This window comes from Melanerpes formicivorus, unplaced genomic scaffold (genome assembly GCF_026170545.1).
Source record: "Melanerpes formicivorus ecotype bairdi unplaced genomic scaffold, bMelFor1.0.p_v2 SCAF_18, whole genome shotgun sequence".
Taxonomy (NCBI): Eukaryota; Metazoa; Chordata; class Aves; order Piciformes; family Picidae; genus Melanerpes; species Melanerpes formicivorus.
Genome location: NW_027142370.1, coordinates 153,434 through 180,556, shown reverse-complemented (window position 1 = coordinate 180,556; position 27,123 = coordinate 153,434). Strand labels below are relative to the sequence as shown.

General features: G+C 40.8%; 1 protein-coding gene across 17 annotated transcripts in view; it reads left to right on the top strand.

Annotated features, from left to right (window-relative positions):
• Window positions 1-27,123, top strand: part of PROM1 (prominin 1) — a 58,537-nt gene that overhangs the window by 24,989 nt on the left and 6,425 nt on the right. For 9 of the 17 annotated variants that reach the window (XM_068149215.1, XM_068149208.1, XM_068149212.1 and 6 more), the window contains 21 exons: window positions 1,561-1,766; window positions 7,116-7,236; window positions 8,963-9,026; window positions 11,265-11,354; window positions 12,029-12,052; window positions 12,647-12,864; window positions 13,239-13,313; window positions 13,729-13,792; window positions 15,612-15,771; window positions 17,758-17,910; window positions 18,315-18,438; window positions 18,872-18,975; window positions 19,368-19,452; window positions 20,322-20,468; window positions 20,760-20,831; window positions 23,421-23,513; window positions 24,196-24,222; window positions 24,585-24,638; window positions 25,373-25,453; window positions 25,538-25,606; window positions 26,165-26,257. In XM_068149215.1, coding sequence (XP_068005316.1) covers window positions 1,561-1,766; window positions 7,116-7,236; window positions 8,963-9,026; window positions 11,265-11,354; window positions 12,029-12,052; window positions 12,647-12,864; window positions 13,239-13,313; window positions 13,729-13,792; window positions 15,612-15,771; window positions 17,758-17,910; window positions 18,315-18,438; window positions 18,872-18,975; window positions 19,368-19,452; window positions 20,322-20,468; window positions 20,760-20,831; window positions 23,421-23,513; window positions 24,196-24,222; window positions 24,585-24,638; window positions 25,373-25,453; window positions 25,538-25,606; window positions 26,165-26,257 — 2,124 coding nt within the window. The remainder of the gene's footprint in view (window positions 1-1,560; window positions 1,767-7,115; window positions 7,237-8,962; window positions 9,027-11,264; window positions 11,355-12,028; window positions 12,053-12,646; window positions 12,865-13,238; window positions 13,314-13,728; window positions 13,793-15,611; window positions 15,772-17,757; window positions 17,911-18,314; window positions 18,439-18,871; window positions 18,976-19,367; window positions 19,453-20,321; window positions 20,469-20,759; window positions 20,832-23,420; window positions 23,514-24,195; window positions 24,223-24,584; window positions 24,639-25,372; window positions 25,454-25,537; window positions 25,607-26,164; window positions 26,258-27,123) is intronic. The other 8 variants (XM_068149223.1, XM_068149221.1, XM_068149222.1 and 5 more) reach the window with 5 other exon arrangements.

Here is a 27,123-nt window from a genome sequence, read left to right as displayed (position 1 = left end):
ACAATTTTAAACAACACAAACTCCTCAGAACCCCCCTGGATGGCTCCAGGGGACCCCTTCACCTCCTCCCCCACTCCCTCCCTCCTTCCCATTACCTCACACAGTAGTCAAAACAGAGATCCCTTGGCAAGGCCACAGGAGAGAGAGAGAAAGAGAAGTTGCAAGCAGAACTGACAGAAAAGAGAAAAGAATCTCTGCCTCTTTGCTGTATCATAGTACCAGTCAGGGTTGGAAAGGACCCCAAGGATCATCTAGTTCCAACCCCCCTGCCGTGGGCAGGGACACCCCACACTAGATCAGGCTGGCCAGAGCCTCATCCAGCCTGGGCTTAAACACCTCCAGGGACGGGGCCTCGACCGCCTTCCCGGACAACCCATTCCAGGGCTTCACTACTCTCATGGGGAAGAACCTCCTCCTCACATCCAGCCTGAATCTCCCCACCTCCAGCTTCATTCCATTCCCTCTAGTACTGTCACTACCAGAGATCCTGAGAAGTCCCTCCCCAGCCTTCCTGTAGGCCCCCTTCAGCCATTAGCAATCCAATGAATTATATAGACCTTAACTGTTTTTTTCTTTTACATCCCATGGTAATGTATTTTATTTTCAGTCTTTGCAGTCAGGATCTAGGCTAAAGTTCCCCCTTCAAACTGTAGCACCATGCCATGCTGTCCATCTCTGGGTGCAGACACCTGCCTGGTTCATTTCTGGAGGTGTTGTCTTGTGCTCACAGCAGCAGGAAACAGCATAGCCAGCTTGCAGCTTGCTCCCTGGAAGCTGCATCTTCTTGTGTGGGGCTGTGCCAGAGCTGCCTGGCCCAGCTTCTCAGTTCTGGGGTACTTGCACTGCTGCCAGTGTAAAAGCTAGTCAGGGTATTGCATTGCATCGTTCTCTATTCTTTCTGGCTTCTCAAAGTGTCCTTTCAGTTGCTGTTGCTTTGCTGTTTGGCAGCAGAATAAATGTCTTTACCTGAGAGAGCTTAAAATCTGCTCCTTCCTGTTCTTCAGTCCCTAAGCAGTTTTCACTTCAGCAGCTGGGAGAAACCTTTGCTATTACAACTGATCATCCAGTGAGGAACTTCCCTTTGCAGTGCAGACAATTTTTACACTCCTAACTGATGAAGCAGGAGAACAAGCTAAGCCTTGCTCCCCTCTCCCAGACAAAGTGTTGATCTAGGCAGCTGGCTTTCGTTGGGCCTTCTTGGAAACAGATGTACCAAACAGTAAAGTTGTGATTCAGAAAATCGAATGTGTTTAACTTTTGACCTATTATTTAAATTGCACTGATTCTCACTTGTTTCTTGTGAGCTTATTTCTGTCTTAGCACCCACTCCTGTAGTTCACCTGGCTGATAGTCTAGCTAAATAACTCATAGCTCTCAGTATCTGCAACACTGTCTGTCTTTGTGTTAGAAAAGCTGTCAGTTAGTGCCAAAATAGACCAAATCATAACCTAGGTAACTTAGTAAGTAGATGGTTTAGTCTGTAGTTTGAATGCTTTGCTATGTATTGATTGCAGTTACTGTGTGATCCCTGCTGTCACCACTGCTCTGTCTGAATTGCAGGTCATCTACTATGAAATCGGGTTTATAGTCTCCGCAGCCTTGGGAGTGCTGTTTATTTTGTTACTGCCTCTCGTGGGACTTTGCTTCTGTATGTGTCGTTGCTGTGACAACTGTGGTGGGGAAATGCATCAAAGACAGAAGAAAAATGCTGACTGTCAGAGGAGCTGTTTTGCAACATTTCTCTTTGTTGCTTCTTTAATAATAAGGCAAGTGTAATAAAGAGAACAATGTGAAGCTTGGCGTAGCGCTGATTTTGCAGTGTCCCATGACAGATTGTTGCTGTGTTAGCCTACAGGTGCAGAAATTATTGTAATGGACCATGTAATATTCTTGCTTACTAAAGAAAATGTGACTGCATTATAAAAATGCTGCTACCATTGCTATCCACAGGTCATGATGTACTCACTTGGGAGGAATATAGGTGTGAAACAGAAAACCCCCAGCCTTGAAGTTGGCCTATGAAGTTTGTGCCAGTCTCAAAACAGCAATTGCAGAATGTTTCATGTTAAGATATTGTGTCCTAGGCTAAGTTACAATCCTATAGTGGAGGTGCAACATACTGCTGCTTCTTCCTAGTGTAGTAGTGTTGGGAAAAGTAACTGTGTGATGTCTTCCAGTATATGCTGTCCTCTAGAGTTTATTGGTTTAAAATAATGGGTTTTCTCTTGGGCACTGAGTTGGCTAAACCATGCACATACTCTGTGTAGTCAAATCCCAGAATTTGGAGACGTTTTCATGTAAGGAGGTATGCCCTCTCCTTTCAAGATACATTGTTTGCTTTCAGGGTTTCTGTTTTCCTTCAACTCTGTCATATTTTCACTTGCCTACTGTCCTTGTTTTGTAATTATATTTAAAAAGACTATCCAGCCGTGTTTGGTCATCAGTACAGTCATTTATCACTCCACTATAAACTGGAGTTGTCTTTTTTCCTTTTTACTTCTGTTTTTCATGACAAATTGAGACCTTGCCTATGTTTAAATATAGACCACACTGTTACAAAGTATAGGAACATGCTCTTTTCTCCTAAGAAACACAACGCTTAAGTATTCTGAAGACCAGAAAGCCAAATTGTGTTATAGTTGATAGGGGCATCCTTGCCATCGTGACAGGAGAAAGGTTCTTCGTAGTAGAGCGGTGCCTTGAGGAAAGTAAGCTTTTCAGTTACCTTTCAGCATGCTGAATCTGAAGATAGCTCGCCAAGCTTGCCAGCTCTTTACACTTCTGCAGGATGCTGTGTCCTGAATGCTGAGGACATGTTACTTGTCAGCAGAGAAATTAAGGGATTGTCTGTCCCCCTCGTTGGTCTCTCTAACTTAAGTGTTTCTGCCACTTGTGTTAGAAACACATTCTTGTGCTATTCAGCATACTCTGCCTCTTTAAGTCATCCTCTTGGGTTTTGTTGTGTTGTGGTTTTTTTTTCCTTTTGTATGAGACAGGAGGAATATCAGATGCTTGCTGAAAGAGGGGGGCTGGCCTCACCTCTGCCTGCAGGTTTCTGCAGGTGGAGGTAATCTTACATGAGACCCTGGCTAAGTCTATAATGCTGTGAGTGCTGTGTGTAGCAAGACAGGGTCTCTATGAGGCTTATTACTGGCCCAAGCCTGGTTGAGTGCTTAGGGCTCGAGTGTATCTCCACACAAAGCAGGATTCTGCTGCTCTTCCTGGATCTTCTTTCACAAGGGAAGAGAAGATGGTGTGCCTGGATGTATTTAAGCCCATGTCAGCTTGCTTACTGCTGTGCTGAAACATGAAAGGACAGTCTTGTTGGTAGCCCTTGTAGCCTGAGATTTACTTACAACTCTTTCTCCATTTCTTAGGCTGAGCCTCCTTGCTGAGTTATTCTCTGCTTTTCCCCAAACTTACCATGCACTCTCAGCCTGTAGTTGTTCTACCCAAAATCACACTTCTCAAGGACTGTGCCCCAGCACAAACCATATAACAATAATAACAGCTTAGTCCTATGCAAGTAAAATGCTTGTGGCTATTTGCAAACGCAGCCAGAGGAAGGGAAACGCGAATGCTCTCTGTTAATACAAGGTTAGATCAAGACGTGCTATGTAATCACTGAAGTGAGTCCTCTAGTTGGGTATAGTTCAAAGTTCAAGCAGCCTCCTTGGAGAGAATGTCTCCCAAACCCCTGCCAGGTGACTGGAATGCCACAGGCTGCTCCAGCTGCTGTGCTGCATGTGCATTTAGTAAGGCAGGCAGGCATGGGAGTACACTGAGCCCACGTAGTTGTTTAGCTTAAAGTAAATAAGCCTTAAGTATGTAATCTTCCAATATGTGCACTTTCTGTTTGAAATGTGTCTTTTGGTAGACTGAGTCAAAAATGCATGCAGTGTTTTTTGGTGATTCACAGGTTTATACATGACTGTTGTCCCACTAAGCAGGGCTCTGCTGCTAAAGAGCACATGCTGTAGCAATAATCCATTACCAGACAGTGGAGTAAGTTGGATACTTCACATTTATCATTAAAACAATCAATAGGCTTTTCTTCCAGCACTAACTGAGAGTGTAGGAACAGAGACGTACTGTTACATCTTATCTCCTAATTAGCTACAGGCCTGGGAAAACACATGTTTTCCTTGAGTCTAATTTTAACAGTTCCTCTACATAGTAAAGGCAAGGAGGGAACATTGGATTTTTAAGGCAAAGTACACTGCAATACCAAATTTAATGCTGGTAATAAAACCTGTCCTGGCTTTTGGATAGAACACCATCAGCTTTCTGTCCTTCCAATGCAGCCTGTAAGTTCTTTCTTGAAGTTGTGGATGTTACTGTGTATGAAGCTAGAGACAGGAAAGATACTTGATACATTGGCAGATACCTCCTGCAGGCTTTGTAGATGACCTCTTGGCTTTGTGAGGTTAGTACTGCCTGTTGTCAGAACCCAGGAATGAACAGTATCTGAAAGGATCAGTGGAAAAGTTGGTACAGAACTCTCTAACCTATTATTTTCTTTGTGAAGAAGGTGACATTCTTCTGATTTGTGAATGTGGTCAGAGTTTTTATTGTGACTTGACAGCCAAAGGAAAAGCTTCGGTCGGTCCCCACCCCCAGAACTAGATTCTAGTCATATTTATATCAGTCTGTGAAACTTGATAAGAAATAGCGTGTGAAATATCTGATTCCTGAAGTGGCTGTTTAAACAGCTCTCTAATCCATTACGGAAAAGGCATGTCCTTTTTATTCCTGCTTTATCACACTCTCCTTGTAGTTGCTTATTGAATATTGATTCAAGGCTCAGTTACATAATAAATAGATTTTGTTTTTTCTTCTCTTGTTTGTTTAGTTCCATTCAGAATGTAGTCACAGTTTTTCTGAGTGTCTTCTCTGCTCAAAGCATCTCCACTGTCTTGTTTCCTCCCCCTCCTCCCATTTAGGAGACTGGAGAGAAAAAGGATTGTTTCATAAAGTACTGTTCTGTAAGCTTCCAACTGACCTTTCTGCTCTGTGAGCGCAACATTGAAAGGACATAAAAACGCTGGCTGTTACGAACTCAGAACCTCAGGGCAATATACAAGCATTTATTTTTCCTGGTGGTTGGTGGTTTGGTTTTGTTTGTTAAATCTGAAGACAAACTAAAACATTTTTTAACGAATTGCCATCACTGTAAAGTGAAAAGAAATAATACATCACATGTGCCCCAAATGAAACCAATTCCTTCTGCTTAAGGTGAAAGTCACTTGGTTTCTCATTCTGTGGGAGGTAGCTGATGATAATGTTTGGTCAGGTGTTGGTCATGGTGAAAATAAAGCATTTGCTCTTTGGTTAAGTAACAAAGGTTTGTGTCCATTTGTTAGTGACTTCTGGGAAGGGAGTTAATAGCCAGTTTTGAAGATACAGCTGGGAAATTTTGGATAGAGGAGCAACTTATGTATGTCAGACTGTCATCCTGTTCTGGATATTTTTAGATGCTACAAAAGGAATGTTAGTGAAGCACCCCTAGTAGACCAGCACCTACTCTTGCCATCTCTTCCTCTACCGTGCTTTGAAAACAGAATTTTCCTAATGAGAGTATTTGTCAGAGGAAAAGAACTTCTCACCGTTGAGAGCAGTTTTACTGGTAGAAGCCGTTGCGTTGTTTGGGAAAGCTGAAGTAGGAAAAGCAAACTAAAGGAGAAGGTTTGAGTTTTGGGTTGCTGGTAGGAAGAGGCAAGCATCACCAGGGTGTTTGCTGCTGTCTTGCCAGGATATCGAGATCATGTTATCTTAGGTCCCCGCTTGCTCTCCTTCATCTATCTCATTTCAGATTTATGTGGCTGTATTATGGCTTCCTTTGAACATGCATTCCTGGAGCAAAAGCTACACTTACCGTATTTTTGCTCCATAGGGAGCCTGCTAAGGCTTTTTGGAGTCTTACTTAAATATAGTAGTGTTTAGAACTTCCTGACACCCCAACTCGGGGAGCTTGACAGTCTGGGAGGAGTGCAGCATTATTTGTATTAGTGACTGTCTTCACCTGCCCTTTGGATGTCTGTACTGACCTTTCAGGGCACTGCCCCTCTAGTACAGAACTGTTGTAGTACAATGCAGAGTAAGAGACTGAAGAAACCATCCAGGAATTGTGTGTAATGCACCTGGCTGCAGCTTCTAGGCAGAGTTTGCCCTTTGAGGATGTATCACCCTATGTTAAGTGGATCTGTGCTGTACACCAGTTAGATCTGTGGAGAGGTAGTGCATAACCCATCAAGGGGGTCTGTAGTCAGCCTGCTTTTGAGGCTGTTACCATCCTGGTGGCTGCTCTTGATTTTTCTGGTGCTTGTGTGAAAGGTTTGCTGCTGTGAAGACGAGATGCTTGGAAACAGTCATCCTTCTGTTTAAGTTCTCATTTAGCTTTGGTGTGAAATAGACTTAAGGATTGTGTGTACTGAAAGAGCTTTTGAAGCCTCTCATGGGATTTTTAATTGCCTTTTTGCTTACTGTTTGTGCAGATCTGCCATGCCATAATTAGAATTTAACAGTGAGGAATGATCAAACAGCACATAATCAGCAGCCGCTGCTGACTGGAAGCCTAGCTTTTGTTTTCACATCAGGAAATGCTCATATATTATTTTAGCATTAATAGGGACTATTCATCTGCTTTTAAAAGATCTATGCAATTATGTAAATAAATTGGGCCATTATGAGTAATGTTGCTGAAACATTCAAATGTGAAATATTTCCTTTCACAATTAACTTAGGAGCACTTGCTTGCAGCATTGCCAAGTTAATGATACTTGTAAAACAGCCTAACATTTCCAAGTCTCACACAATTTACCTAGCCTGTGAACATTCTCTGGCATTATCAGAGTTAAATGGATAAGGAGCTGGATGTTGATAACTGCTGAAGACTTTGGGTTGCTTTTTCCTTTCTTTTTTTGAATTAGCAGTACAATATTGACCCTTGTGGCTTTTTCCTCTCCTCTGTCTTGCGGTGCATGTGAGAACTCATAGTGGAAACAAGAAATTGTGTAAATTTATGGAAGTCTTCATTTTGATAGTGTTGAGGGGTTTAGTTCTGGTTTATGTCAGAATTTACAGTAATAAATATCTAATATCTGTATTTTTTGTAGCGTTGGAGTGCTCTGTGCCTATGCTGCCAACCAGCATTTAACTAACCAAGTCCGAGGAGCAAGGAAATTGGTTAACAGTAATTTCAAAGATCTGAAAATTTTCCTTAACGACACTCCAGCGGTAAAGAATTTTTTCTTTATGGGAAATGAGGATGGGAGGTGTAAGAGTTGTAAGTAAAAGATACTACAGGAAATGATTGTTTCTTTCTTTTGGGCAAAAATTATATCTGCCATATTTTGTTTGTTCTGTGAGCGTGAGCCTCACAAAGTAGATGATGCAAGGTAAGACATTTTCACACAGCGAGAAGTGTTGAGGAGTTCTCCTAATGGATCAGCAACTCTCTGAGCACCTGTTGGGCTGTATTCCTGGAGTATGCTTTGATGATGCTCACAGGTCTGTTTTCTCCTACTGAACTAGGGTAGGTTGCTAGCAGGACATGGGTAATTTGGAAAAATACCTCTTTAAAAGGAATAAATCTAGAAAGCAAAAAGAAGATACTTCATGACAACTTGAATATCTTGTTGCTCTGTTCTGTTTTTCTTCTGTTTTGGACTTACTAGCTCAGTCCCAGAGCATCAATAGCTTCTTTTCCAGAAGTATTTTTCACTGTTTTTTCTTTAAGCCAGTGTCATACTATGCCATGCTGAACAGGAAAGATTCTTTTCTTCTTAAAAGCAATCCTTAGGATCGCCAAAGCAGTCCTCTGCATATCTTTCCTGCACTGAAAGTAAAAGATAAGTGATAGTAAGGAAGACTTGGAAGCTTTCCCGTATACAAATTTCAATTATTTATGGATTAGGAGGAAAATAAAGCCAGCAGTCCTGTTGCCTTGACCTCCATTAATTTGTCTGTTCTGTGTGACTGCTAAGTTAGAAATAGGTAGAATTCACAGGGTTATGCAGCCTCCACAACTGTGGTAGCATCCCAGTCACAGTAACTCAGGGCTGTTTTTCACTTACCAGACTGAGAAATGGAGATGTCTGGGGGAACGCCATGGAACATTTCCATGTCTGGAATTGTTCTGATCTAGTGGAAAGTGGCCCTGCCGCTGGTAGGGGGGTTGGAACTAGGAGGTGATCCTTGAGGCCCCTTCCAGCCCTAATGATTCTCTTTTGCATTTGAGTCATATTTGAAACTGGAAACCCATTTGTTAACTGTTACATGGTTTTCACTCGGCATTATTTTAAACATGCAGAGATCGGTGGAGATATTTAATGTCTTTTCAAAACTGGTATAGTTAGTGTTCCACTTGGGATGGTTCTTTCATAGCCTTTTTTCCCAAACTCAGGATCTAGGTTTGCTGTTCTGTGTTGTTATGGTGTCTTAGCAGGGCTCGAGCTGTGCTTGAGCCAAACGCTCCTGGTGCAGGGAAAGCCATCTGTGCTAAGAGCAGCTCCTTTTGGCAAGAGAACCTCAGAGATGCTGCCCAGATAGAAGCCAGCCTGATGGTGAACCGCTTCAAAGTTACCAACCCCTTCAACTTGTTGCATGTGTCCTTGTAAAGGAGCGACTAATGCCACTAGAAGGTTAAACAACAGACAAGAGCATGTGAAAAATTTTGTTAGCCTGAGTGACTTGAAGCCTTTGCAAGACCACAGTCCCTGCTACTTAACGCCTAAGCAGAATCCTTTACCCCAGAGATGTTCCAATTAACATATTTTTTTACTCTCAGTTCTGCTAAGCAAGATTTTAAAATACTTAGTTAACAGAAAACTGTAGAAACACAGGATTTTGGGGGTTTCACTAAGATCTCGGATGTTCCAAGGTAGCATTACTTCTTTTTGTTTGTTTGTTTTTCTTTTTCCCAATTATTTTAATAGTTTTTTTTCCTTCATCTTCTTTTCAGCAAATTGATTACTTGGTGAGCCAGTACAACACAACTAAGGATAAAGCGCTCTCTGACCTAAATAGTGAGTACTTTGATTTAAAGGGGGTTAGTGATGTGTCTTTAAATAAGTAAGATGATGTAAATAGCTCATAATGTAAAGTCAAACTTTATATTTGAGAATGTGCTTCTCAATAAGTGCTGCTGTCAGTGGCAAATGAGGCTAAAACCTGAAATTCTTTCCACAAAATATCCCAGAGGTGGTGTAATGCATATTGTTTCCTGAAATAAAAGTTGTTTGGCTTATTGAAGAGGCAATGTAACAAATTCACAATTTTTGTTCCTTTTTGTGGCTAAATAAGCACTTGTACTTAATGCTTTGTTTAGAATATTATCCTTCAGTTTTTAACTGTGGAGCCAAATGTCAAGAGACAGAGCTACCTGTGTTTTGATGGTTCCAGTGGGTGAGAGATCTCTGCACTTGTTTATTTTTGTTGTTATACCTTTGTCCTCTACTCAGCTAGAAGTTGTGAGGTATAAGCTTATCTTCTTTCCAAAGCTGCTTAATGTATTTGCCATTTTGGAAGGAGCAGTTGAAGAGCAGGAGATAAAACTTGCAGTACAAGCGCAGCAATTTCTACTTCAGCGCAGTTCCAGCGCAAGGCATCGCCTTTTAAAGCTCTCACTAAATAGAAGCAACCAAACCACTGACGTTTTACAGTAATTCAAGCATTACTTTCCAAAGCTGCCAGTACTAGAAAAGGCTGGCCATAGTCAGTGCAGATTAGAAGTCCAGATACATCATTAGCAGGTGTTAATTAATGTCTGCAGGCCTGCATTTTAGAAGTGAAACACAGAAATACCGCTATCAGTTTTAAATGGGATGGTTGCTTGAATCAAACCACTCATTAATTGGTTTATCATGCCTGGATCTATGCTTAGGTCTAGCTCTTAAATGCATTTTAAGGATACTTTTGCAATGCAGCCAGCTTGGCATATCCTGAGGTTGATGTGCCTCATCTAGATGAGGCTACTAACGCACACGCAATGTGCAAAAGTAGTAGTGGTCTGTCCACTTAATTCAAGGCAGGAACACTCTGGTCTGAAAAATGTGACATCTTGAAGTCAATAATAATGATTTGATATCTGCAATTTGAATGGCTGGTAGCATGCCAGGAACGCCAACCCAAAATGTCAAATTAAATATTTGGTTATTCTCAATGCCAGTTGAATTGGTTAGCTAACAGGAACCAAAGCTGGACCCGTGGTGAGAGTGCTCGTCAGTAAATGAGGCTGCTTTTATTTTCTTGAAGCAGCAGTGTGTGACACCTGGGGAGAAAGAATTTCATTGTAAAGGCATCGACAGTAGCATAAACCTCAAGAGAAATGTAGATGAGTTCAGTTTGCCTACCCTAAGGAAGTGCTGAGAAGTGTTTTTTGCTTGATTAAAAACTCTCATACCAAGGCAGACATGACGATGCTGACAGCAATGGTTGCTTCTGTACCATGCAGTATTCCCTTCTCACCAAGGGCAAAAGAGCTCAAAGCAGTTTGCTGTGCTCCGGAAATTGAGGGGACCCAGTGGCTGCCTGGTGGATATGTTGCATTCAGATGCTTCCTCAAACTCTTCTCAGCATTGCCAGTCTTCTTGTTGACCTAAGCCTCATTTCTGTTTGTGGTTTGGATGTGGGGAGGGCAGTGAGGAATCATGACGGCTGCACTGTGAGCCCTGGAGCTGAAAGCACTGCGTGAGGGGGCAGGAACTGCACATGTGTGTGTACTTAACACGCTTAAGGGATTTCAGCGGAGATGACTGGCAGGTCTGGGGTGTGGGTCACCTTGACATTGCTGGGTACATGAGGAACAGGACAAAGGAAAAGAATCCATTTTCTAGTGTGTTTTGCATTAGAGCCATGTAGTCAGAAACACCGTGAAGTTCCTGTCTAGATGTTGGACATCTTTACAATAGATTGTGAGGAACGAAGGAAAACACAACTGTTTGCAAGAAAATAGTAAATGCAACAAAGTACACTGTTGCAGTTTTAAATGTACTGTGGCTTTGCAGGCGATGCTGGCGAGTAGTCTCCCCTCTATTTTGATTTACTGTTTTCATTTGTAGGCCTATAGCTAAAGGAGGACTGTGTTCCTGCCTTATCTTCTGCCACTAAGCTCTGACTGTCAGACCTTGGAGAAATCTTAGCAATATGTGTATACTTTATTAAGAGTGACAACATCTGTGCAAAGAGGTAGTTCAAACTGAACCAGTGAATAACAGTTGTGGGTGCTTTGTTTTGATTTTGTTTTTTATCTTTCCACACTGCAGATGTTGGACCTTTGCTTGGAGTTAGAGTTCAGGAGCAGCTGGGAAAAGAAGTACGTCCTGCACTTGATGCAGCTCTGACAATGGCAGGAGGTAAAGATGTACATACTGTTGTGTTAATGTTCTGTTGCCATGGTAAGACAGGCACCATCCTTCTAGCGCACAGCATGGGATGGCTTGATACAGTACCGTGATTCAACTAACCCTTTTTCTGTGCGCTGTGATGTTTCTTTGCAGCTGAAGATTTCATAAATTTTAAGGTTTATAAATATATTTTAAAACTCAATCAGTGTTTATGTGCTATTGTTGATACCTAGTTTCAGCAGTCACTGAAGGCAGATGAAATCCCAGTTCCCTTCTCCAGGTGGTTGTCCTGTTCTATTGGATACAAAGGAGCCTTGGGAAATTGTGCTTTAAGAGCTGTCCATAGGACTTAGCAGGTTAATCTTTGACAGGCCGGGGAGGAGTCTACAATAGGTCTGTCCTATATGCTGCCAAGACTATTATGAGAGTGCTAAATATCATCTCTTCATTATATCTTTGGGTTTAGCATTGTTCATACTTAGTTCTCTCTCCTTTTAAAGGAAATATTTCTTTGTTTTCTATTTAAGGCTTTTTTTCAGGAGTCAGGTACAGCTTATAGAGCAAAGGGAAAGGCATTCATGAACTTCAGCCACTTGTTTGTTTTTTTTTTAACCCAAAAGTTCTTTCTCATTCACTCGTCATCATTCTCCTGTTTTGCTTTATTTCTCCTCTTTGTCTTGAAGTCAAAGTGGAAAGGGCTATCAAAGGTAAAAAATGTGGTAAAACCTTGTGTCGTGTGAAGTGCGCTTCATTTTTGTAACGTGCCTTTAGTTGTGTCTGTGGTTTTATGTCCACTAAACAACTGGTTCAGTGTTTTGGTTTGTGATTGGGCTGAAACCTAAAGTCACAGACAGTGTTGACCACTCCTTAATACTTGCTGATACCACATGATCTTCACCTTTCAACTTGCAGCTCCATAATTTGTGAGTTGGATTATAAACAAAATACTGAAAATGCAGTTTTGTGGACATTTTGCTGCTTCTGATTTCTCATGACCAAGTGTTCAAGTTCTTTACTGAAACCACTGGCTAAGGAGAGGTAGGGAAAGGGCAGAAAAGAGTAATTGGCAAAGTGGATAGAATCTCAGTAAAAGTAACCTGAGCTGACTCATTTGTTAGTAGGAAAACTTAAGTATATATTTTTGTGTAATAAATACGTATTCTCTGGGAGAGAGGCAGTGTTACTTAAATCAGCATTAAGAATATCATAGCATTTACACACGTGCACTTTCTCCCCAATGTCTGTGCCTGTGCACTGCTTTCTAACTAAAGCTTTTCAAACAAAACTTCTTGCCCCTGCAGCCATCAGAGAAACGAAGGAAGCGCTGGAAAATGTGAGTGTCTCTGTAGAGGTTTTGCAGGAGGGAACAGAGAGGCTTCATGCAAACTTGTCAGATGTTAAGATGCATCTAAACAACACCCTCAGTGATGCTGCGTGCTCTGCAGCTCAGGCTGCCTCAACTTGCAATATCATCAGGAATTCCTTGAATCAGCTGAACATCAATGCCAATTTTAGTGGGGTAAGAATATATTTCAGACTCTTACAGTGTGATTGCCTTGAATATGCCTTGTGGTGTCTCTGCAACTTAATAGCTTGGCGTGTGCTGTCACTGGTAAGATGTGACCTTCCCTTATTCCCTGTTTCTGGGTAATTGCAGTCACCGTGTTCACATATTGTGTAGAGAAGGGTAAAATGTGTCAGGCAGCAGTATTACAGTGCTGCTCTGAGCAGTGGCAGAATCTGCCTTCCCAAAGATGCTTCGCTTTTGTACAGGAAGATTCTACTGCAAATCACCTTTCTGCTTTCTTTACCTCTTCTGCTACCTTTGAAATATTTCGTAAAGTCACAAGACTACTGTTTTGATGTGACTCAAGAATGCTTTTTGTTTCCTAGCTCCCAGGAGTGAGTTCACAGCTTGCCAAGATCAATGATGTCCTTAAAATAGACCTTTCCAGTCTGGTTCAAAAGGTATGTTTTTTGACGAGCTTTTAAACTGTTAATGAGCAGCCTGGGATACTTGCATATCGCCTGTTTCCCTTTGACTTTCTCAAGCACAGTTCCTGCCTGATTATGCCTCATGGTGGATCTCTCTCCTTATTATTCCATTATTTGGTCAAGATTTAATATTTGAAAGCATGAATGTAGTACTTCATGTCCCCAGGATAGTACAGATCTAAAATACATTGCTAACTACTGGCCTGAAAGAGCAAGCCTTAAAAAAAACAAAGGTGGAAGCATTGATCTGCCAGCATCCTCTATTTCTTGCAGTATTACCATTCTATTTTAGCATGTGTATACTTTTGCTTCTTGTATAAAAGGAATGGAATTGCATGTGATTTGGCAAGGAGAAACTGACTGTAAATTCTCCAACTTGCATTCTTAGGGTTATGCAGCATTTAATGATACTCCAGACTTGGTGGTGAATCAAACCAGAAACATTTTATCAGGTGAGGACAAGCTGTCTTTTCACATTTGATTATTAGGTGTTGCTGGGTTTAAATCACTTACTGATGGTTTTGTCCTATCAATAAGAGGGTTTTTTTATGGCTAAAGCATCATTAAAAATACAAATGTAAAACTTAGCACTTTTTAAAAATTCAGTGCCACAAGAATGCCTTCAAATGTAGAAAGCAACTGAGTTTAACTGAGAATTCAAAACTAAACCTTAACAACGGACTGTGTGGCATTTTCTGGAGGAGTTTCACTTGTTAGATTTCTTGCTGCTCAAGTAATGAAAACTACTGGCATCCCAACTTGTACACTGACAGTTTACCTGGTTGAGAAGCTAATTTTCCTTGACCAATGTGTCTGTGATGTATTTAGGAGTGTGATGTTAAAATACCTGAACCTGCCTGCTGCTGTACTAAAATGTAGTGGATGACAAAAGGGAGGTAAAAATATACCTTAGGGATATTTAAATGTCTGTCTTAATTGTTTTGTTACTTGAGCTTTACACTGTTACTCTTCGGCAGTACTTGGACACCTGACATTTGAATAAAATGTAGCATAGTGGATGTATACTAATCTGTTTTTAATTTTTGTTCTTGCATTGTGGACCCCTGCTGCATATATAAACAGCTGTTCCTTGTAAGTTTGTTTGGTTTGGGGGTTGGCTTGGTTTTGTTTCGCTGTTTTCTCCTGGCCAAAATGGAACACAAAGTATACAAGCATAGCAGACTGTGTGAACTTGCCTAAAACAAGCGAGTTTTCTATGAATTGTGGTAACTTTTCATTAGGAAAGCTGGTGTAGATTTACCCATTTTTGGTATCTGCTGATACCATCATAATTTATCTATTCGTAAATTGTTGAGGTTTTGTTTTTATAAAAACTGAGACTGAGTTACACAGTAAATAGATTAAAAACAAGCAAACAACAAGGTTTACTAGAACAAAGTAGTATTTATTTGCAATCTTACTAAATAGGAGTGTTTTGATACCAGATTGAATTTAAGAGTGAATATCAAAAGCTGCCAAAACCTTGTCCAGCTGCTGTTTGGGAAAGAGAAAGTCGTTGCCTACTACCAAATAGCAACCTATAGCTATACATCCTCCTATTTCAAGTTATGTTCCAAGTTGAAAGAAGGGGAAGAATAAAGAGAAACTGCCTTTTACAAATAAGCAATATGTACAATAACTGAATGAACCGTGTCCTTGTGTTTCTAAACAGTGTGTCTAAACTGTAAGGAGCGGGTAGCACAGTTGATAACTTGTGTGGGGAAAAATGGCTTAATTGATCATTATCTCAAGAGTGTTGCTAACTAATTGGAATGAATTTATTTAAGTAATCTTTTTTAATAAGATTGGAAAGACCTAGTATAGATTCTCAATATAGACAGTCTCATTTCTTTCACAGAGTTGTATTCCCAAGTGATGGAGTTTAAATAGATTTTGATCATCTCCTTTGTAAACTTAGTGACTAATTGTCTTGCTGAGCGGTGCCGTTTGCAGTGCTGCATGAAAGGCAAGATTTAAGCTGCTGAGATAAAAAGTGACACGTTCATTATAATGAAAGGAAAGAGAGCTCTGGCTAGACAGCTACATCTTTCATCATTAAACTGAATGCTAAAAATAAAGTGTGCATTTTAAAATGCCATTGTGTTACTTTGAGGCTCAATGTTTTTGTTGCCTGCTTGTCTCTTCCTCACACTTGTCTTCATGGCTTGCTTGTTTCGTGTGGCAAATGGCTTAACAGCATTTTGTAATGCTTACATGAAATGTAGATTTCTTCTGTGAATCTGTAACCATGCAGTATGTTTGTACTTCCAGATATCAAAAACGTGCTGGAATCCATTGGAGCAAATATCAGTACCTTCACAAAAGCACTGCCTGTTCAGAAGGTTTTAGCAGATCTGACGGTGTATCTTACACAAAGTGAAGCATACGTTCAAGATTATTTTCCACTAGTGGAGCAGTATGATTTTTACAGGTATGTACAGGAAGTAAGGCTTCAGTGACCTGCTACCTGCTATTAATACTTTGTATTCATGTTCTGTTAAGGCCACTAAACTATTAATGATGATCACTGTCAAACAAAGATGCTATGAGGCAATTGTTTGTTTCTGGCATTTGGGTAAAAGCCAAAGCTGCAGCTAATCAAGAGCTAGGTGGTGTTCCACTGCAGAGCCAGAGGCAGTTCCTTCACTGTGGGCCTTCAATTCTTTTTTAGGAAGGATAGATGTAGGTAGATATCAAAGACGAAGGAACAGATTGTGTCACAGTACTAGGATGACTTCTTATGTAGGATTTCTCTGAGTTGCAGGCAAGTTGAGAGAGCGGAGGACTGAAGAGGCCTTGAAGCAGATCCCTTTTTATTGCACCCTTTCAGCCGCAGAGGAGGGGTAGGAGGGATTCTGCTTAATGCCTTGTAAATGTTTGCACACCCACTGGTTTCTACTGGTGTCCTTGTGAGAACATGGGCTGCTTCTACCTTGAGAAAAACATACTATTCCTATTCATGATTTGTGTGACTCCTATAACTGAGTAATAATCTCATTCTGAAGAAAAAAAGCTTTTCATGATTTACCATTTAACTTTGTCTAGATTTTGTCATTTCAGTCCTTAAGCTCATCAAGTTCTCCTTACATTTTGACACTTCAGTTGGTCCTGTAATCAATAATTAATTGCTTCTGTCTATGTGTCATATTCTAGAGCAGTGAAACTGATTAAGTGTGCTAACAGCTTTAGCACTGTGACAAATAAAAGTTAGCAGAAGAATGAACTTTAAAAACCTTAATTACCCTACTTTGAGCTCATTCCTTATCTGGCAGTTTGTGGTGAGACCCTTAGTTAGACAAGTTATCAATGTTTTCTTGGAAACTCAGATTGCATTTAATCAAATAAACATTGCTTCATTCTGCTATAGTATGCCTCTGCTAGTCTTATATTTAGATTCAAAAAGTGCAGAAATATCTACATGGAACTTTAAATGCTGGCTCTTATCAAGCTTAACCCAGAGGTACTTCAAGTAGAAATGAAAGTAAGCCCCACATGATTTTCTGTCCATCTCTTCTTAATTGCAATTACGTTGTTTGTAGTTCTTAGTATGCATTCTTTTATGAATGTACCTCTCAGCTTTAATGTGTTCCTTTCTCTGCTGGTTGAGTGTATTCATCCTGATATTCCCTTTTTCTGGTGTTTCTGGTTCCTGGCTTCTTTATACAAAAGTACAGGAAAGAGAAAAGGGAACTTAAGAAATATGAGAAAAAAGAGAATGAAAAGGAAGAGCAGAGGGGAATTATGAAAGTGTGTGAGAGGCTAGAATGAAGTATAAAATGTGTGAATAAATAGATGTGCTGCAAATATGTAGGCTGATAGAACTTTCATGTGATTTACTTAATTAAAATGAAAGTTTGGTTCCTATTCAGGATCTCTTTCCTGTTCAAGTTCTGTTAACTGCTCCATACAGTGAAAGCATCCCAGCACAAACACATAGAGCCTAAGTTTTCACAGGAGCCTTACATAGAATTATTTCCAAGGACAAGCTTAACACATCTGTTAGTTGTAGTAAGCTTTACAGGAAGAGCAGTCATGTACTTCATGACTAATGGCTAGTCTATAGTCATAAATTTCTCCATTGCTTCTTGAATAAATTATTGTTTAAGCACCTGCCTCCTCTGAGTCAGTTTGCTGTGCTTGGATCACTTGGACTCTTCAGTACAGTTCACCTGCAGTAGCTGGAGTTGGGAACACCTTGTTCCTGTGATTATTCCTCAGCTTCTCAGTAGCAGTCTGTAATCCAACAGCGGTGTCTGGCCCCAAATACTTGCCTAGTAGAGGAAAAGTGGTTTTTTACCTGCTCAAACAGAAGCATGAGAGTGTCAGTTGGGAATGTGGTGTTGCCTGATGTATTCTGCAGGTCTCTGGTGTCTTCTTTGCATGCTAATAGCCAAGCACTTTGGCTTTTGTTCCTTAGGTGGCTGGGTTGTCTCATTCTGTGCTGCATGGTGGTCCTGATTCTGGTCTTTTACTATCTTGGATTGCTATGTGGCACCTGTGGTTATGATAAACATGCTTCTCCAACAACCAGAGGCTGCATCTCCAACACTGGGGGAAACTTTCTAATGGCGTAAGTGTGACTTGCTGGTGAAAAATAAAACAAAGGTATCTGCAGAAGATGTTTTTTGTTGGTTTTGAAGGATGTATGTATGAAATTACTTTGTTCTGGTACCTGTGTATATGTGCTGGAGTTACAAAAAAAGTAGACCAAACATAAATACTGATCTCATAGAATTTTAAAGAGAAAATTTTGTTCTTTTAAGGCTCTTTGATTCTCTGAAGAGTTTGTACACCCAATGAAGGTGTGAGCACTCTGGATGCAATGTAGCTGAAGACTTTACAGGGCTGAAACATGTTTCACAGAGCAAGAAGATAGTTCAGCCACCTACCAGTTTTCATATCTCTTGTTGCTGCTAAGTATTGGCTTCACTGTTCTTACAAGGCAAGAACTTACTCAACTCACTTCTTTTTCAGTGGCGTTGGATTCAGTTTCCTCTTCTCCTGGGTGCTGATGGTTGTAGTGGTGCTCACTTTTGTCACAGGCGGAAATGTAGAAAAACTGGTCTGTGAGCCCTTTGAAGATAAAACTTTATTCAAGGTGAAGTTACTCAAGTTACTAAACAACTGAGAGAATCCTGATGATTCCCAGTGGTCTTGTCAGTTGTGTATATGGTGGTTTTTTGGTTGTGTATTTTTGTTTTATGGGACTCTTCACGTTAGTTTGGTTCTGATTTTAGTTTCCCCTTACACACTGAATGGAGACATTCATCCTTTCTTGGTTTAATCTGCTTTGCAGTGTAAGTGCTGCATGCCTGTCTTTCTTTAGAGATAAATCTTTCCATAATTTATGACTTCTTGGTGACATGGAGCTTTAATATTCACTTTCTGCACCAGTGAGGTTGGATTTGTTGGTTTGCTTCTGTCTGGTGATAAGCTTGGATGTGGATACATGTCAAAAAATTAGATATGAATAAATTAATGAGTTGAAAACTCTGTGAGTTACAGTAATGCTATCAAATTTTGCCTTCTAGGTTTTGGATACTCCCTACTTACTAAATCAACACTGGAGAAACTATCTCTCTGGCATCCTGTTTAAAAATCCCAATATTAACTTGACTTTTGAAAAAGTTTACAGGTACTGAAGTTATAATCAAGGTTTAATACATATATCGGTTTTGTGGTATCCTACGGGTTTCCTATGTCAAGCATATGTGCAAATATCCCATGTTCCAGAAGACATTTTGATTTGTTTTTTCCAGTGAATCCCTAGCAAAAGCAATTTCTCTCACATGTGACTTATTAGACATAGTGTAATGTTGTATAACGACACCAGTTGAGTTCTTTGGTAAAACATTTGCATCTTTGAGAGCACCAGAAACCATTAATTACTTGCTCTATCAGAAGACACAGTCAGAACTCTTCACAGGGGTGATTTTCTTAGGATGTGAACATGTTGTTAGATCATTCTCTTAACACTTGATACTCAAGGTGCTTTTTAGGCTGATGCATCTATTTTTATTTTCTTAGTGATTGCAAGGAAAACAAAGGAATTTATACTTCCCTTCATCTAGAACACTTATTCAATATCAATGAGTTTCTGAATATTAGTATGGTAAGTAAAGAAAGTACGAGTGACTGCATCGGTTTTGAAGGCTGGAGAGATGTTTGCTCTTAAACACAGTATAGCATGTCTTGAGTGTCATGGGATTTGGGGGTTTATGTGCAACACATTCTGCAAGGAGACGAGAGCATGCTCTGTTCTGCCAGGCACTGTGTGCACACCTAAGACATACTGTCCCTGCCTCCAAGTAACATGAAATTAACGGGGAAGATTCATAAAGAGAGAAAGTTGTTTTGACTTTCTGCAACAGATGAGTGGTAGAAGGTGGGAAGTGAGTCAAGTTTCCATGTTCTTCATTATTGCTTTGCTTTGTGCAGGACAGGATACATTTTAGATTTACATGCTGTGCAGGAAAATCTAACTCGGGTAACAATATGCAGGTCGTAAGTCACCACTAAGCATATTTAGGGGAGTGTCATCTAGTCCTGTGGCCAATTCAGCTGAGATACTGAATTCTCTAGGTTTGCTTGATTAGGGCCAGGGGTAGAACTTAAAATTTCCAAGGGTGACGTTTTCTGGAGAGGACAGAAAATTCTGCTTTATCTCAGTCTCCTCGCAGGAAGAATTAACATCTGTTCAGAGGAGCCTCCTTTAAATGCAATGAGAGGCAAGTAATTAATTGCTGTGGAGATGCATAGGTGGGTTAGAACATGGCATAGCTATACTGCAGGGAAAAATGCTACCCTAGTGGATTGTATCCAAACTAATGGAATTAAGCTGATGTCAGCAAAAATCCATGTGTACTTCTTCATGGAAACGATGAGTCAATAAAACTAAGATGCTTGGGCAGGAGCGGAGGCTGCAGAGGAATATACACTGGGTACAAACTACTTCTGTGGTTTATTTTATTTCCTTCTCAGTATACAGAAGATGTAGCACTTAAAATTGAACACATTCAGATAAACCTCAGCAAAATCATTCTGCTGGATGAAATGGGGAAGGAGAATCTCCTGAATTTCAGCTCTTCAGGAATAGAAGGGATAAACTTTGCAGCATATTTGACAGAGGTGAGACTGTGGTGAATGTGAGATGTGACTGAATCAAAGCATACAATGAAATGTTTTGGTTTTTTTTGAACAATGGGCAAAACAGAGCGCTACCTGGTGTGGTGGGAAGGGGGGCGAGGGTTTGAGAATGACAGAACTCAGAGCAAAAAGCACCTCGGAGGTTGAAGTCAACAAACATGTAAAGTAAAAAAGGGTACTCGGAGTCAGTGGTGTGAAGTACAGTCTGTATATTCAATAATAGCAACAATATACTCTTTTCTTTCTTCCCTAACTGTTCACATCTTGTTCCAGATCAATAAAAGTGTTACCAAGGTTGATCTTCTATCATTTGCTAATGACTTAGAAGCAAGAGCAGACCAGCTGGTAAGCTGATTTCATTATAATAATAATCTATACAATGTTTTATTTATATGCTACATAAGTATAAATCCATAGCCATGTGTTTAGGCTTCCTGTGGGAGAAGTCTATACTTCAGATATTCCTATATGTGATGCATTGTCACGTAAGGAAAAAATCTTTTAAGGCCAATGTTGCATATAAGCAGTGTTCAAATATTGCTGGCTTGTATGCCAATCGATGTACAATTTCTGCTCTGAAGTTGTGATGTTTTTAGTTCCACTGTTTGTCTAAAGAGCAAGGGAAGTACTCCATGTCCTGCCCTGCTGTCCACATTTTAGTATACCAATTGGAAGAAAAATTAGTTAGATCATAATGGTGAAGATGAGTTGAACTGATTTTCTTTAGGTCAGAGGGCAGAAGATTTTGCAGTTAACAATAAAATTAATACTGTGGCAGCTCACAAGGGCTGTAATGAGAGCTGGCTGCATTGTGGAAGCACCGCACAAAAGAAATCCTTTCTGCTCTGAAGGGCCTTTTGAATGCAGACACATGAACAATGGTCAGAGAGTGTAGCTACAGCATTGCCCACAAATGAATCAGCAGAGTGACACAGCGGTGTTAACAGTGGATACTCAGTTGGTGTGTTTGTGTGCATGTCAAGGTCACCTCATTTTTCAAAATGAGAGGCATAGCTTGGACACTTGGTTGGATGCTGGCCCAAGACAGTGGGAGAAAGTTTTGCTGCACACATACCACAATAGCTTGGATATCTAAGGGGCACAGAGAGCAGGCTGTGGTGTTGGGAGTGTGTCAGATGTCCATCCCTCCTGCAGGGAGAGGAGGGCTTCAGTAGAGCCTCCTGGTGTGTTTATTCCAGCCTTTTCATAATTTGATCACATCTGTTGCTTTTGGGGTTCTTTCTCTGCCACATGTGTATTCATGGCAAAGTTGTGATGCTCATGCCTTTTTACTTTGTGGTTAGTGCCTTCTGCAAGTGCCAGGTGAGCTGCACGTTGCCTGTGTACTCACATGGGTTGTCTGCTAACTCGGAGAGAATCGTTGGCCACACCTCACTTCCATTTTCAGGCTTCACTGTGTCATTTTGGAAATTGTATGGGTGGGAAGGTTTTGCTGTTGTTTTTGGGGCTGTTTTCTAAGTGAGAGCTGAAGTTATTCAAATGTGTTGAAGAATAAAAATCACATGTTTGTCTATGTAATACATGCTGCATTCCTTACAGAACTGCCTCTGAGATGTCTGTGTGAAGGTATATTCTGCACAGCTCCATAATCAAAATATATTGTGCTGCTGGATTTGGGGTTCCCTTGTTTTTTGTAATAGAATCTGAAGGAAGCATTAGAATCGAGAATGCATCAGGCAGAACTGTTTTATATGGAAAAAAATAAAATGCAATATTACAAGTGTTCCCTGTCACAGTGTACATTTGATTTCTTCCTGTGATGCCTCTTAATTTATAAAATATCTTTGGAAATGTCTAACTTCTCAATACACTGTACTGTAGGGCTTTTGGGGCTTTGTTTGGGGTTTTTTTGGTTTGTTGTTTTAGGTGTTTTATGGTCACACTTCATTATGAGTGATAGGACTGAAAGTTTACAAGAACAATGAATTAACTGGAAACCTGAGGAGTTTTGGGCTTTATAGTTTACATTTTCTGGCACCTTATACAAAATGGAACATAGGTTTTCTCACTGTAAGAAGCGAATGGAATAAAACTTGCATCAAACCTAGGGGTCAGGGTATAGAGGAGAGAGCAATATCACCCAGGTTACCAGCAGTTGCTAGGTAAGTGAATTCAGCTTGTCAGCACAGGAGATGAAGTACCCTGAAGCTGCACAGTGACCGTTCACAGGAAGCAAGCATATCTCTGAGCCACTGTTAGCTTCCAAACTGGAGCTGGCAGTGTATATTCAGTGTGTATGCAGGGAGCTGAGTAATTTTGCCGCCAAAAGGAGGCAGAAAATAAATGTATTTCTGAGAGTAAAATTAGATTTTACAGTGTTTTTCAACAAGTATGAGCTCCAGACACGCATTCACACTTGAAAATTGGGGCACAAACTCAACTTCTCACTAAAAGGCAGGAGCTGCAAAAATGAAAAACTGCCTCTGCAGATGTCCTTTCAAGTTGCTGGCTGAAAATACCGAAACTTCTGTCCTACTCTGAGAGCAGGGCATTCCTCAGGGTCATGTCCACAGTGCCCACATGAAAGGCCAGTACCCACTACTAGAAGATGCTCGTTGCAGCTGGGATACAGTGCTGCAAAGTTCCAGTGGTGAAGCCTGGCTTGTGGCGAGTGAGAGGAGGGTGTGCTTCATCTTCTGTATTTGAAATTACTCAGTGCACCATGTGACACTTCAGTTGAATATGTGGTGATAATATCATAGCCAGAAGAGCAGTCTAATCTTTTGGTTGCTGAGGTCTGAATTATTAACATGGTGTTCCCCCCCCTCCCACCCTCCGCCTTCTACTGAGGAATTGAATTTGCCATGTTGGCATCACTGTTCTGCAGTGGATGAGTATAATGTGCAACTTTCATTGCTTTTTGCTTTCTTGGAAAGCTTGGAGACTGATAAACAATTCTTGCATTTTTTGCAGCCAAAAGGAGCACTGGAAAATGCCTTAAAAGGACATGCAAACAACATTCGAATGATTCACAACCAGCAAGTCGTTCCCCTAGAGCAAGCTATGGTAAAATATTGAAGCGATGTTAAAACATATTTGCAAAATGACTTAAATACAGTTTAGAAAGCTGGACTTAAACTATTAGATAAGCACAGATTGCATTTGTGTTGTCACTAAAGAGTAATCTGGTTACAGTATCTGCTTAATGAATAGTTTTCCTGTTTATAATACTAGGATTTTACTGTCTAAACCCGTGACCTTTCTCTTTTCCATTTTCCCCTGTGTTGGTGCTTATTTATGAATAAAAGAAGCAGCAGAGGAGAACTTCACAAAATTCTAACCCTAAATCACTCATTTTCGTTTTTGCTTACCGTTTGCCTGCAGTAGTAAAGCAGTTAGCCCTTTCACACTTTACTTCTTGGAGCTAGCAGTCACCTCCCAGTACTGGAACTGGCAATTCCTGGCAGTATTATTTGGAGCCAAAGGAAAATCTTTTTTTACTAATTGTATAAAAGATGTGAAAGGGCTTCTTCAGCCAGGCACTGATTTCTATAGTATCAGGCTGTGAATCTCATACATGCAAGGTTTGGCTTTTTCATGGATACTTCTAGTTCATACAGTATTTCTGCCCCTATAAAAGCCTCCTTGTGGAAAAAGTATGACGTCTTCTTTTTCCATTCTGATTCTGTGCTGTTCTTCCTTAATTAACTCCTAATTATTCTCATTTCTTTTTCCTTTTACAAAACTGACTGTCAAGAAATATGTTAAAGCTAGGGTAAGTGCTTTTTGCCTGCTGAAATTGCACAGTATAGAATACTCTGAACACTTGGTTCTGATTTTAAACTGTTCTCTCTTCCCTTCAAATAAATCTCAGTCAGTTTATTGCCACTGACTTTAGTTCAATCTGAAGTCTTCCATTGCACAACTCATGACTACACAGTGCAGTTGGTGAAGTACTGATTCAGCATTAAAACCACAATATTTTAGGTTTAGTGTAATTGTTGTTGCTGTGTATAACGCGGTATGTCATATTAGAAATAAAATCATCTAGAAAAGATCCAAGTACACATACAATGTTAAAACAGGTGGGCTTTTACCTGTGATTGTGACTTGAATCATTCCCCTCCTTTCTGACAGAGCACTTTAAATCAGAGCATTAGGTTACTGAAGCGGACATCATCTGAACTGATGGTAAGCTTTTCTTTCTGACAACAGAAACATTTTCATGGGTTTTTAATCCATCCACCACGCATGCAGGGCACATATTTTCAGTACAGCTTTTCCTGTTTCTAGCTGTTCTGTTACTGGAAGAGATGTATGCATTGAGGTAGTAACAGGGACTTAGATATCTCTTCTGTACAGCTTTTAACTACCCTGGCTTTCTCTTCTTCACAAAGGAAAAAGGAATGAAGAAAAACTGTTTGGGCTATTTTTTGAAGTATGAATTGTAAACTCTTAAAATAATTCCATGTATTGTGTTATTCATGTTCCTAAAAGTGTAGTAGGTTTTTCTAGAATCCTTGCATGCAGAACTTGGAGGGGGGACAACCAAGAAACAAAATGCAAAACACAAGTCAGAAAAGATTTCAGATTTATATTCTTAACCACCTCTTGTCCAATGTCCAGCTCCCAGTAGGGCATGTTTCTTTAGCACTGTATAGAATGCTTTGGTGGGAAAGGACCTTTAAAAGTCATCTTGCAGTGACAGCAGACATCTGTAACAGGATCAGGTTGCTCGGAGCCCCATCCAGCCTGATCTTGAATGTTTCTAGGTATGGGGCAACCAGGGCCAGTGTTTTACCACCCTCCAGAGCCTCCAGTGAGGCTTGTTTATCCAGGGAATAGGTTCCCAGCACTGGCTGCAGAGCCACTGTAACCTCCTGCAAGGCATTTATTTGTACTAAACACTCTCTCTTCCTCTCCAGGTTAAGGTGAAAAATGTCATTAGTGCTGTTAATGCTGCCCAGCTTCTCATAAATAACAATGCTTCTCTAGTTATTGTCCAGGTAAGCTGTATTTGATTAAAATACAAATGCATTAAATTATGGTGTCATGGAGACAGAAGTTCACTTACTTTTCTCTGTTTCTAGGAGACAAAAAAGTACATGGATACCATAGTTGGCTACTTTGAACAGTATGTTGAGTGGGTCAAGGAGTCGGTAAGGTGCCTTTACCTCACTGAGTGAAGCTGAATGTGAAAAAAGCAACAAACACCACAATAAAACTTTAATAAAAATGTTACTTTTATAGTATGTTTTCATATCTTCTGTTTGTAAGAGATTTGTACTTACTATGAAGGGGAAAACCTGTCTTCTGTAAATACTTCTGCTGTTTAAGTAGGGTAGAAATGATGAGTTGTGTTGATGGGAATAAAATGCAAATTGAACATCATTTTTCCTGGGCTAGCCTGAAATCTACTATTTGTAGTGTACTGCACTGAGCCTGACCCTGCTTAGTTCAAATTGATGCCATTAGCATCTGGCTTTAATTTTCAGATTTAATCTTCAGATGGAGCCTTTGAGAAAGTAAGCTCGATGCTTTCAAGGTGTTCAGTTGGTAGTGTATCCCATTGCAGCGTATTGTGAATTTGGGTAGGGTGAGAGAGAACAGTTCAGTAAACAGTATCTGTAACTGCAGGCAAGTTTTGAGGTTCATATTAAATATTTCAAACTGTTTATTTGGAGATTTGATTTTGGTTTTCTTCATCTGTCTTTCAGATTGCCATGGAGGTAGCAGCATGCAAGCCTATTGCCAATGTGATAGATACAGCAGTAGATATTTTTTTATGCAGCTATATAACTGATTCTGTGGTAAGAAATACTTCCTGTTACTCAAAATTGGGGCATCAATTGGGGCACAGTTTCCCTGTGTTCCATGAGGAGGTGATTGGAACTCTCCTTAGCAGCTTGGATCCCCACAAGTCCATGGGACCAGATGGGATTCATCCTAGGATGCTGAGAGAGCTGGCAGATGAGCTGGCCAAGCCACTATCCATCATTTTCCAGCAGTCCTGGCTCACTGGCGAGGTCCCAGAGGACTGGAAGCTGGCCAACGTGGTGCCCATCCATAAGAAGGGTCGGTTGGATGAGCCAGGGAATTACAGGCCTGTCAGCCTGACCTCAGTGCCAGGCAAGATCATGGAACAGGTCATCCTGAGTGCAATAACACAGCACTTAGAGGATGGCCAAGGGATCAGGCTCAGCCAGCATGGATTTAGGAAGGGCAGGTCCTGCCTGACCAGCCTGATCTCCTGTGATCAGGTGACCCGCCTGTTGGTTGTGGGGAAGCCTGTGGATGTAGTTTACCTGGACCTCAGCAAGGCCTCTGACACTGTCCCCCATAGAAAACTCCTGGCCAAGCTGTCAGCCCATGGCTTGGACAGGAGCACACTGCGATGGGTTAGGAACTGGCTGGATGGCCGAGCCCAGAGAGTGGTGGTGAATGGTGCCACATCCAGCTGGCAGCCAGTCACTAGTGGTGTGCCCCAAGGATCAGTGCTGGGCCCTGTGCTCTTTAACATCTTTATTGATGATCTGGATGAGGGCATTGAGTCCATCATCAGTAAATTTGCTGACGACACCAAGCTGGGGACAGGAGTTGATCTGCTGGAGGGCTGAGAGGCTCTGCAGAGAGACCTCGACAGTCTGGACAGATGGGCAGAGTCCAACGGCATGAG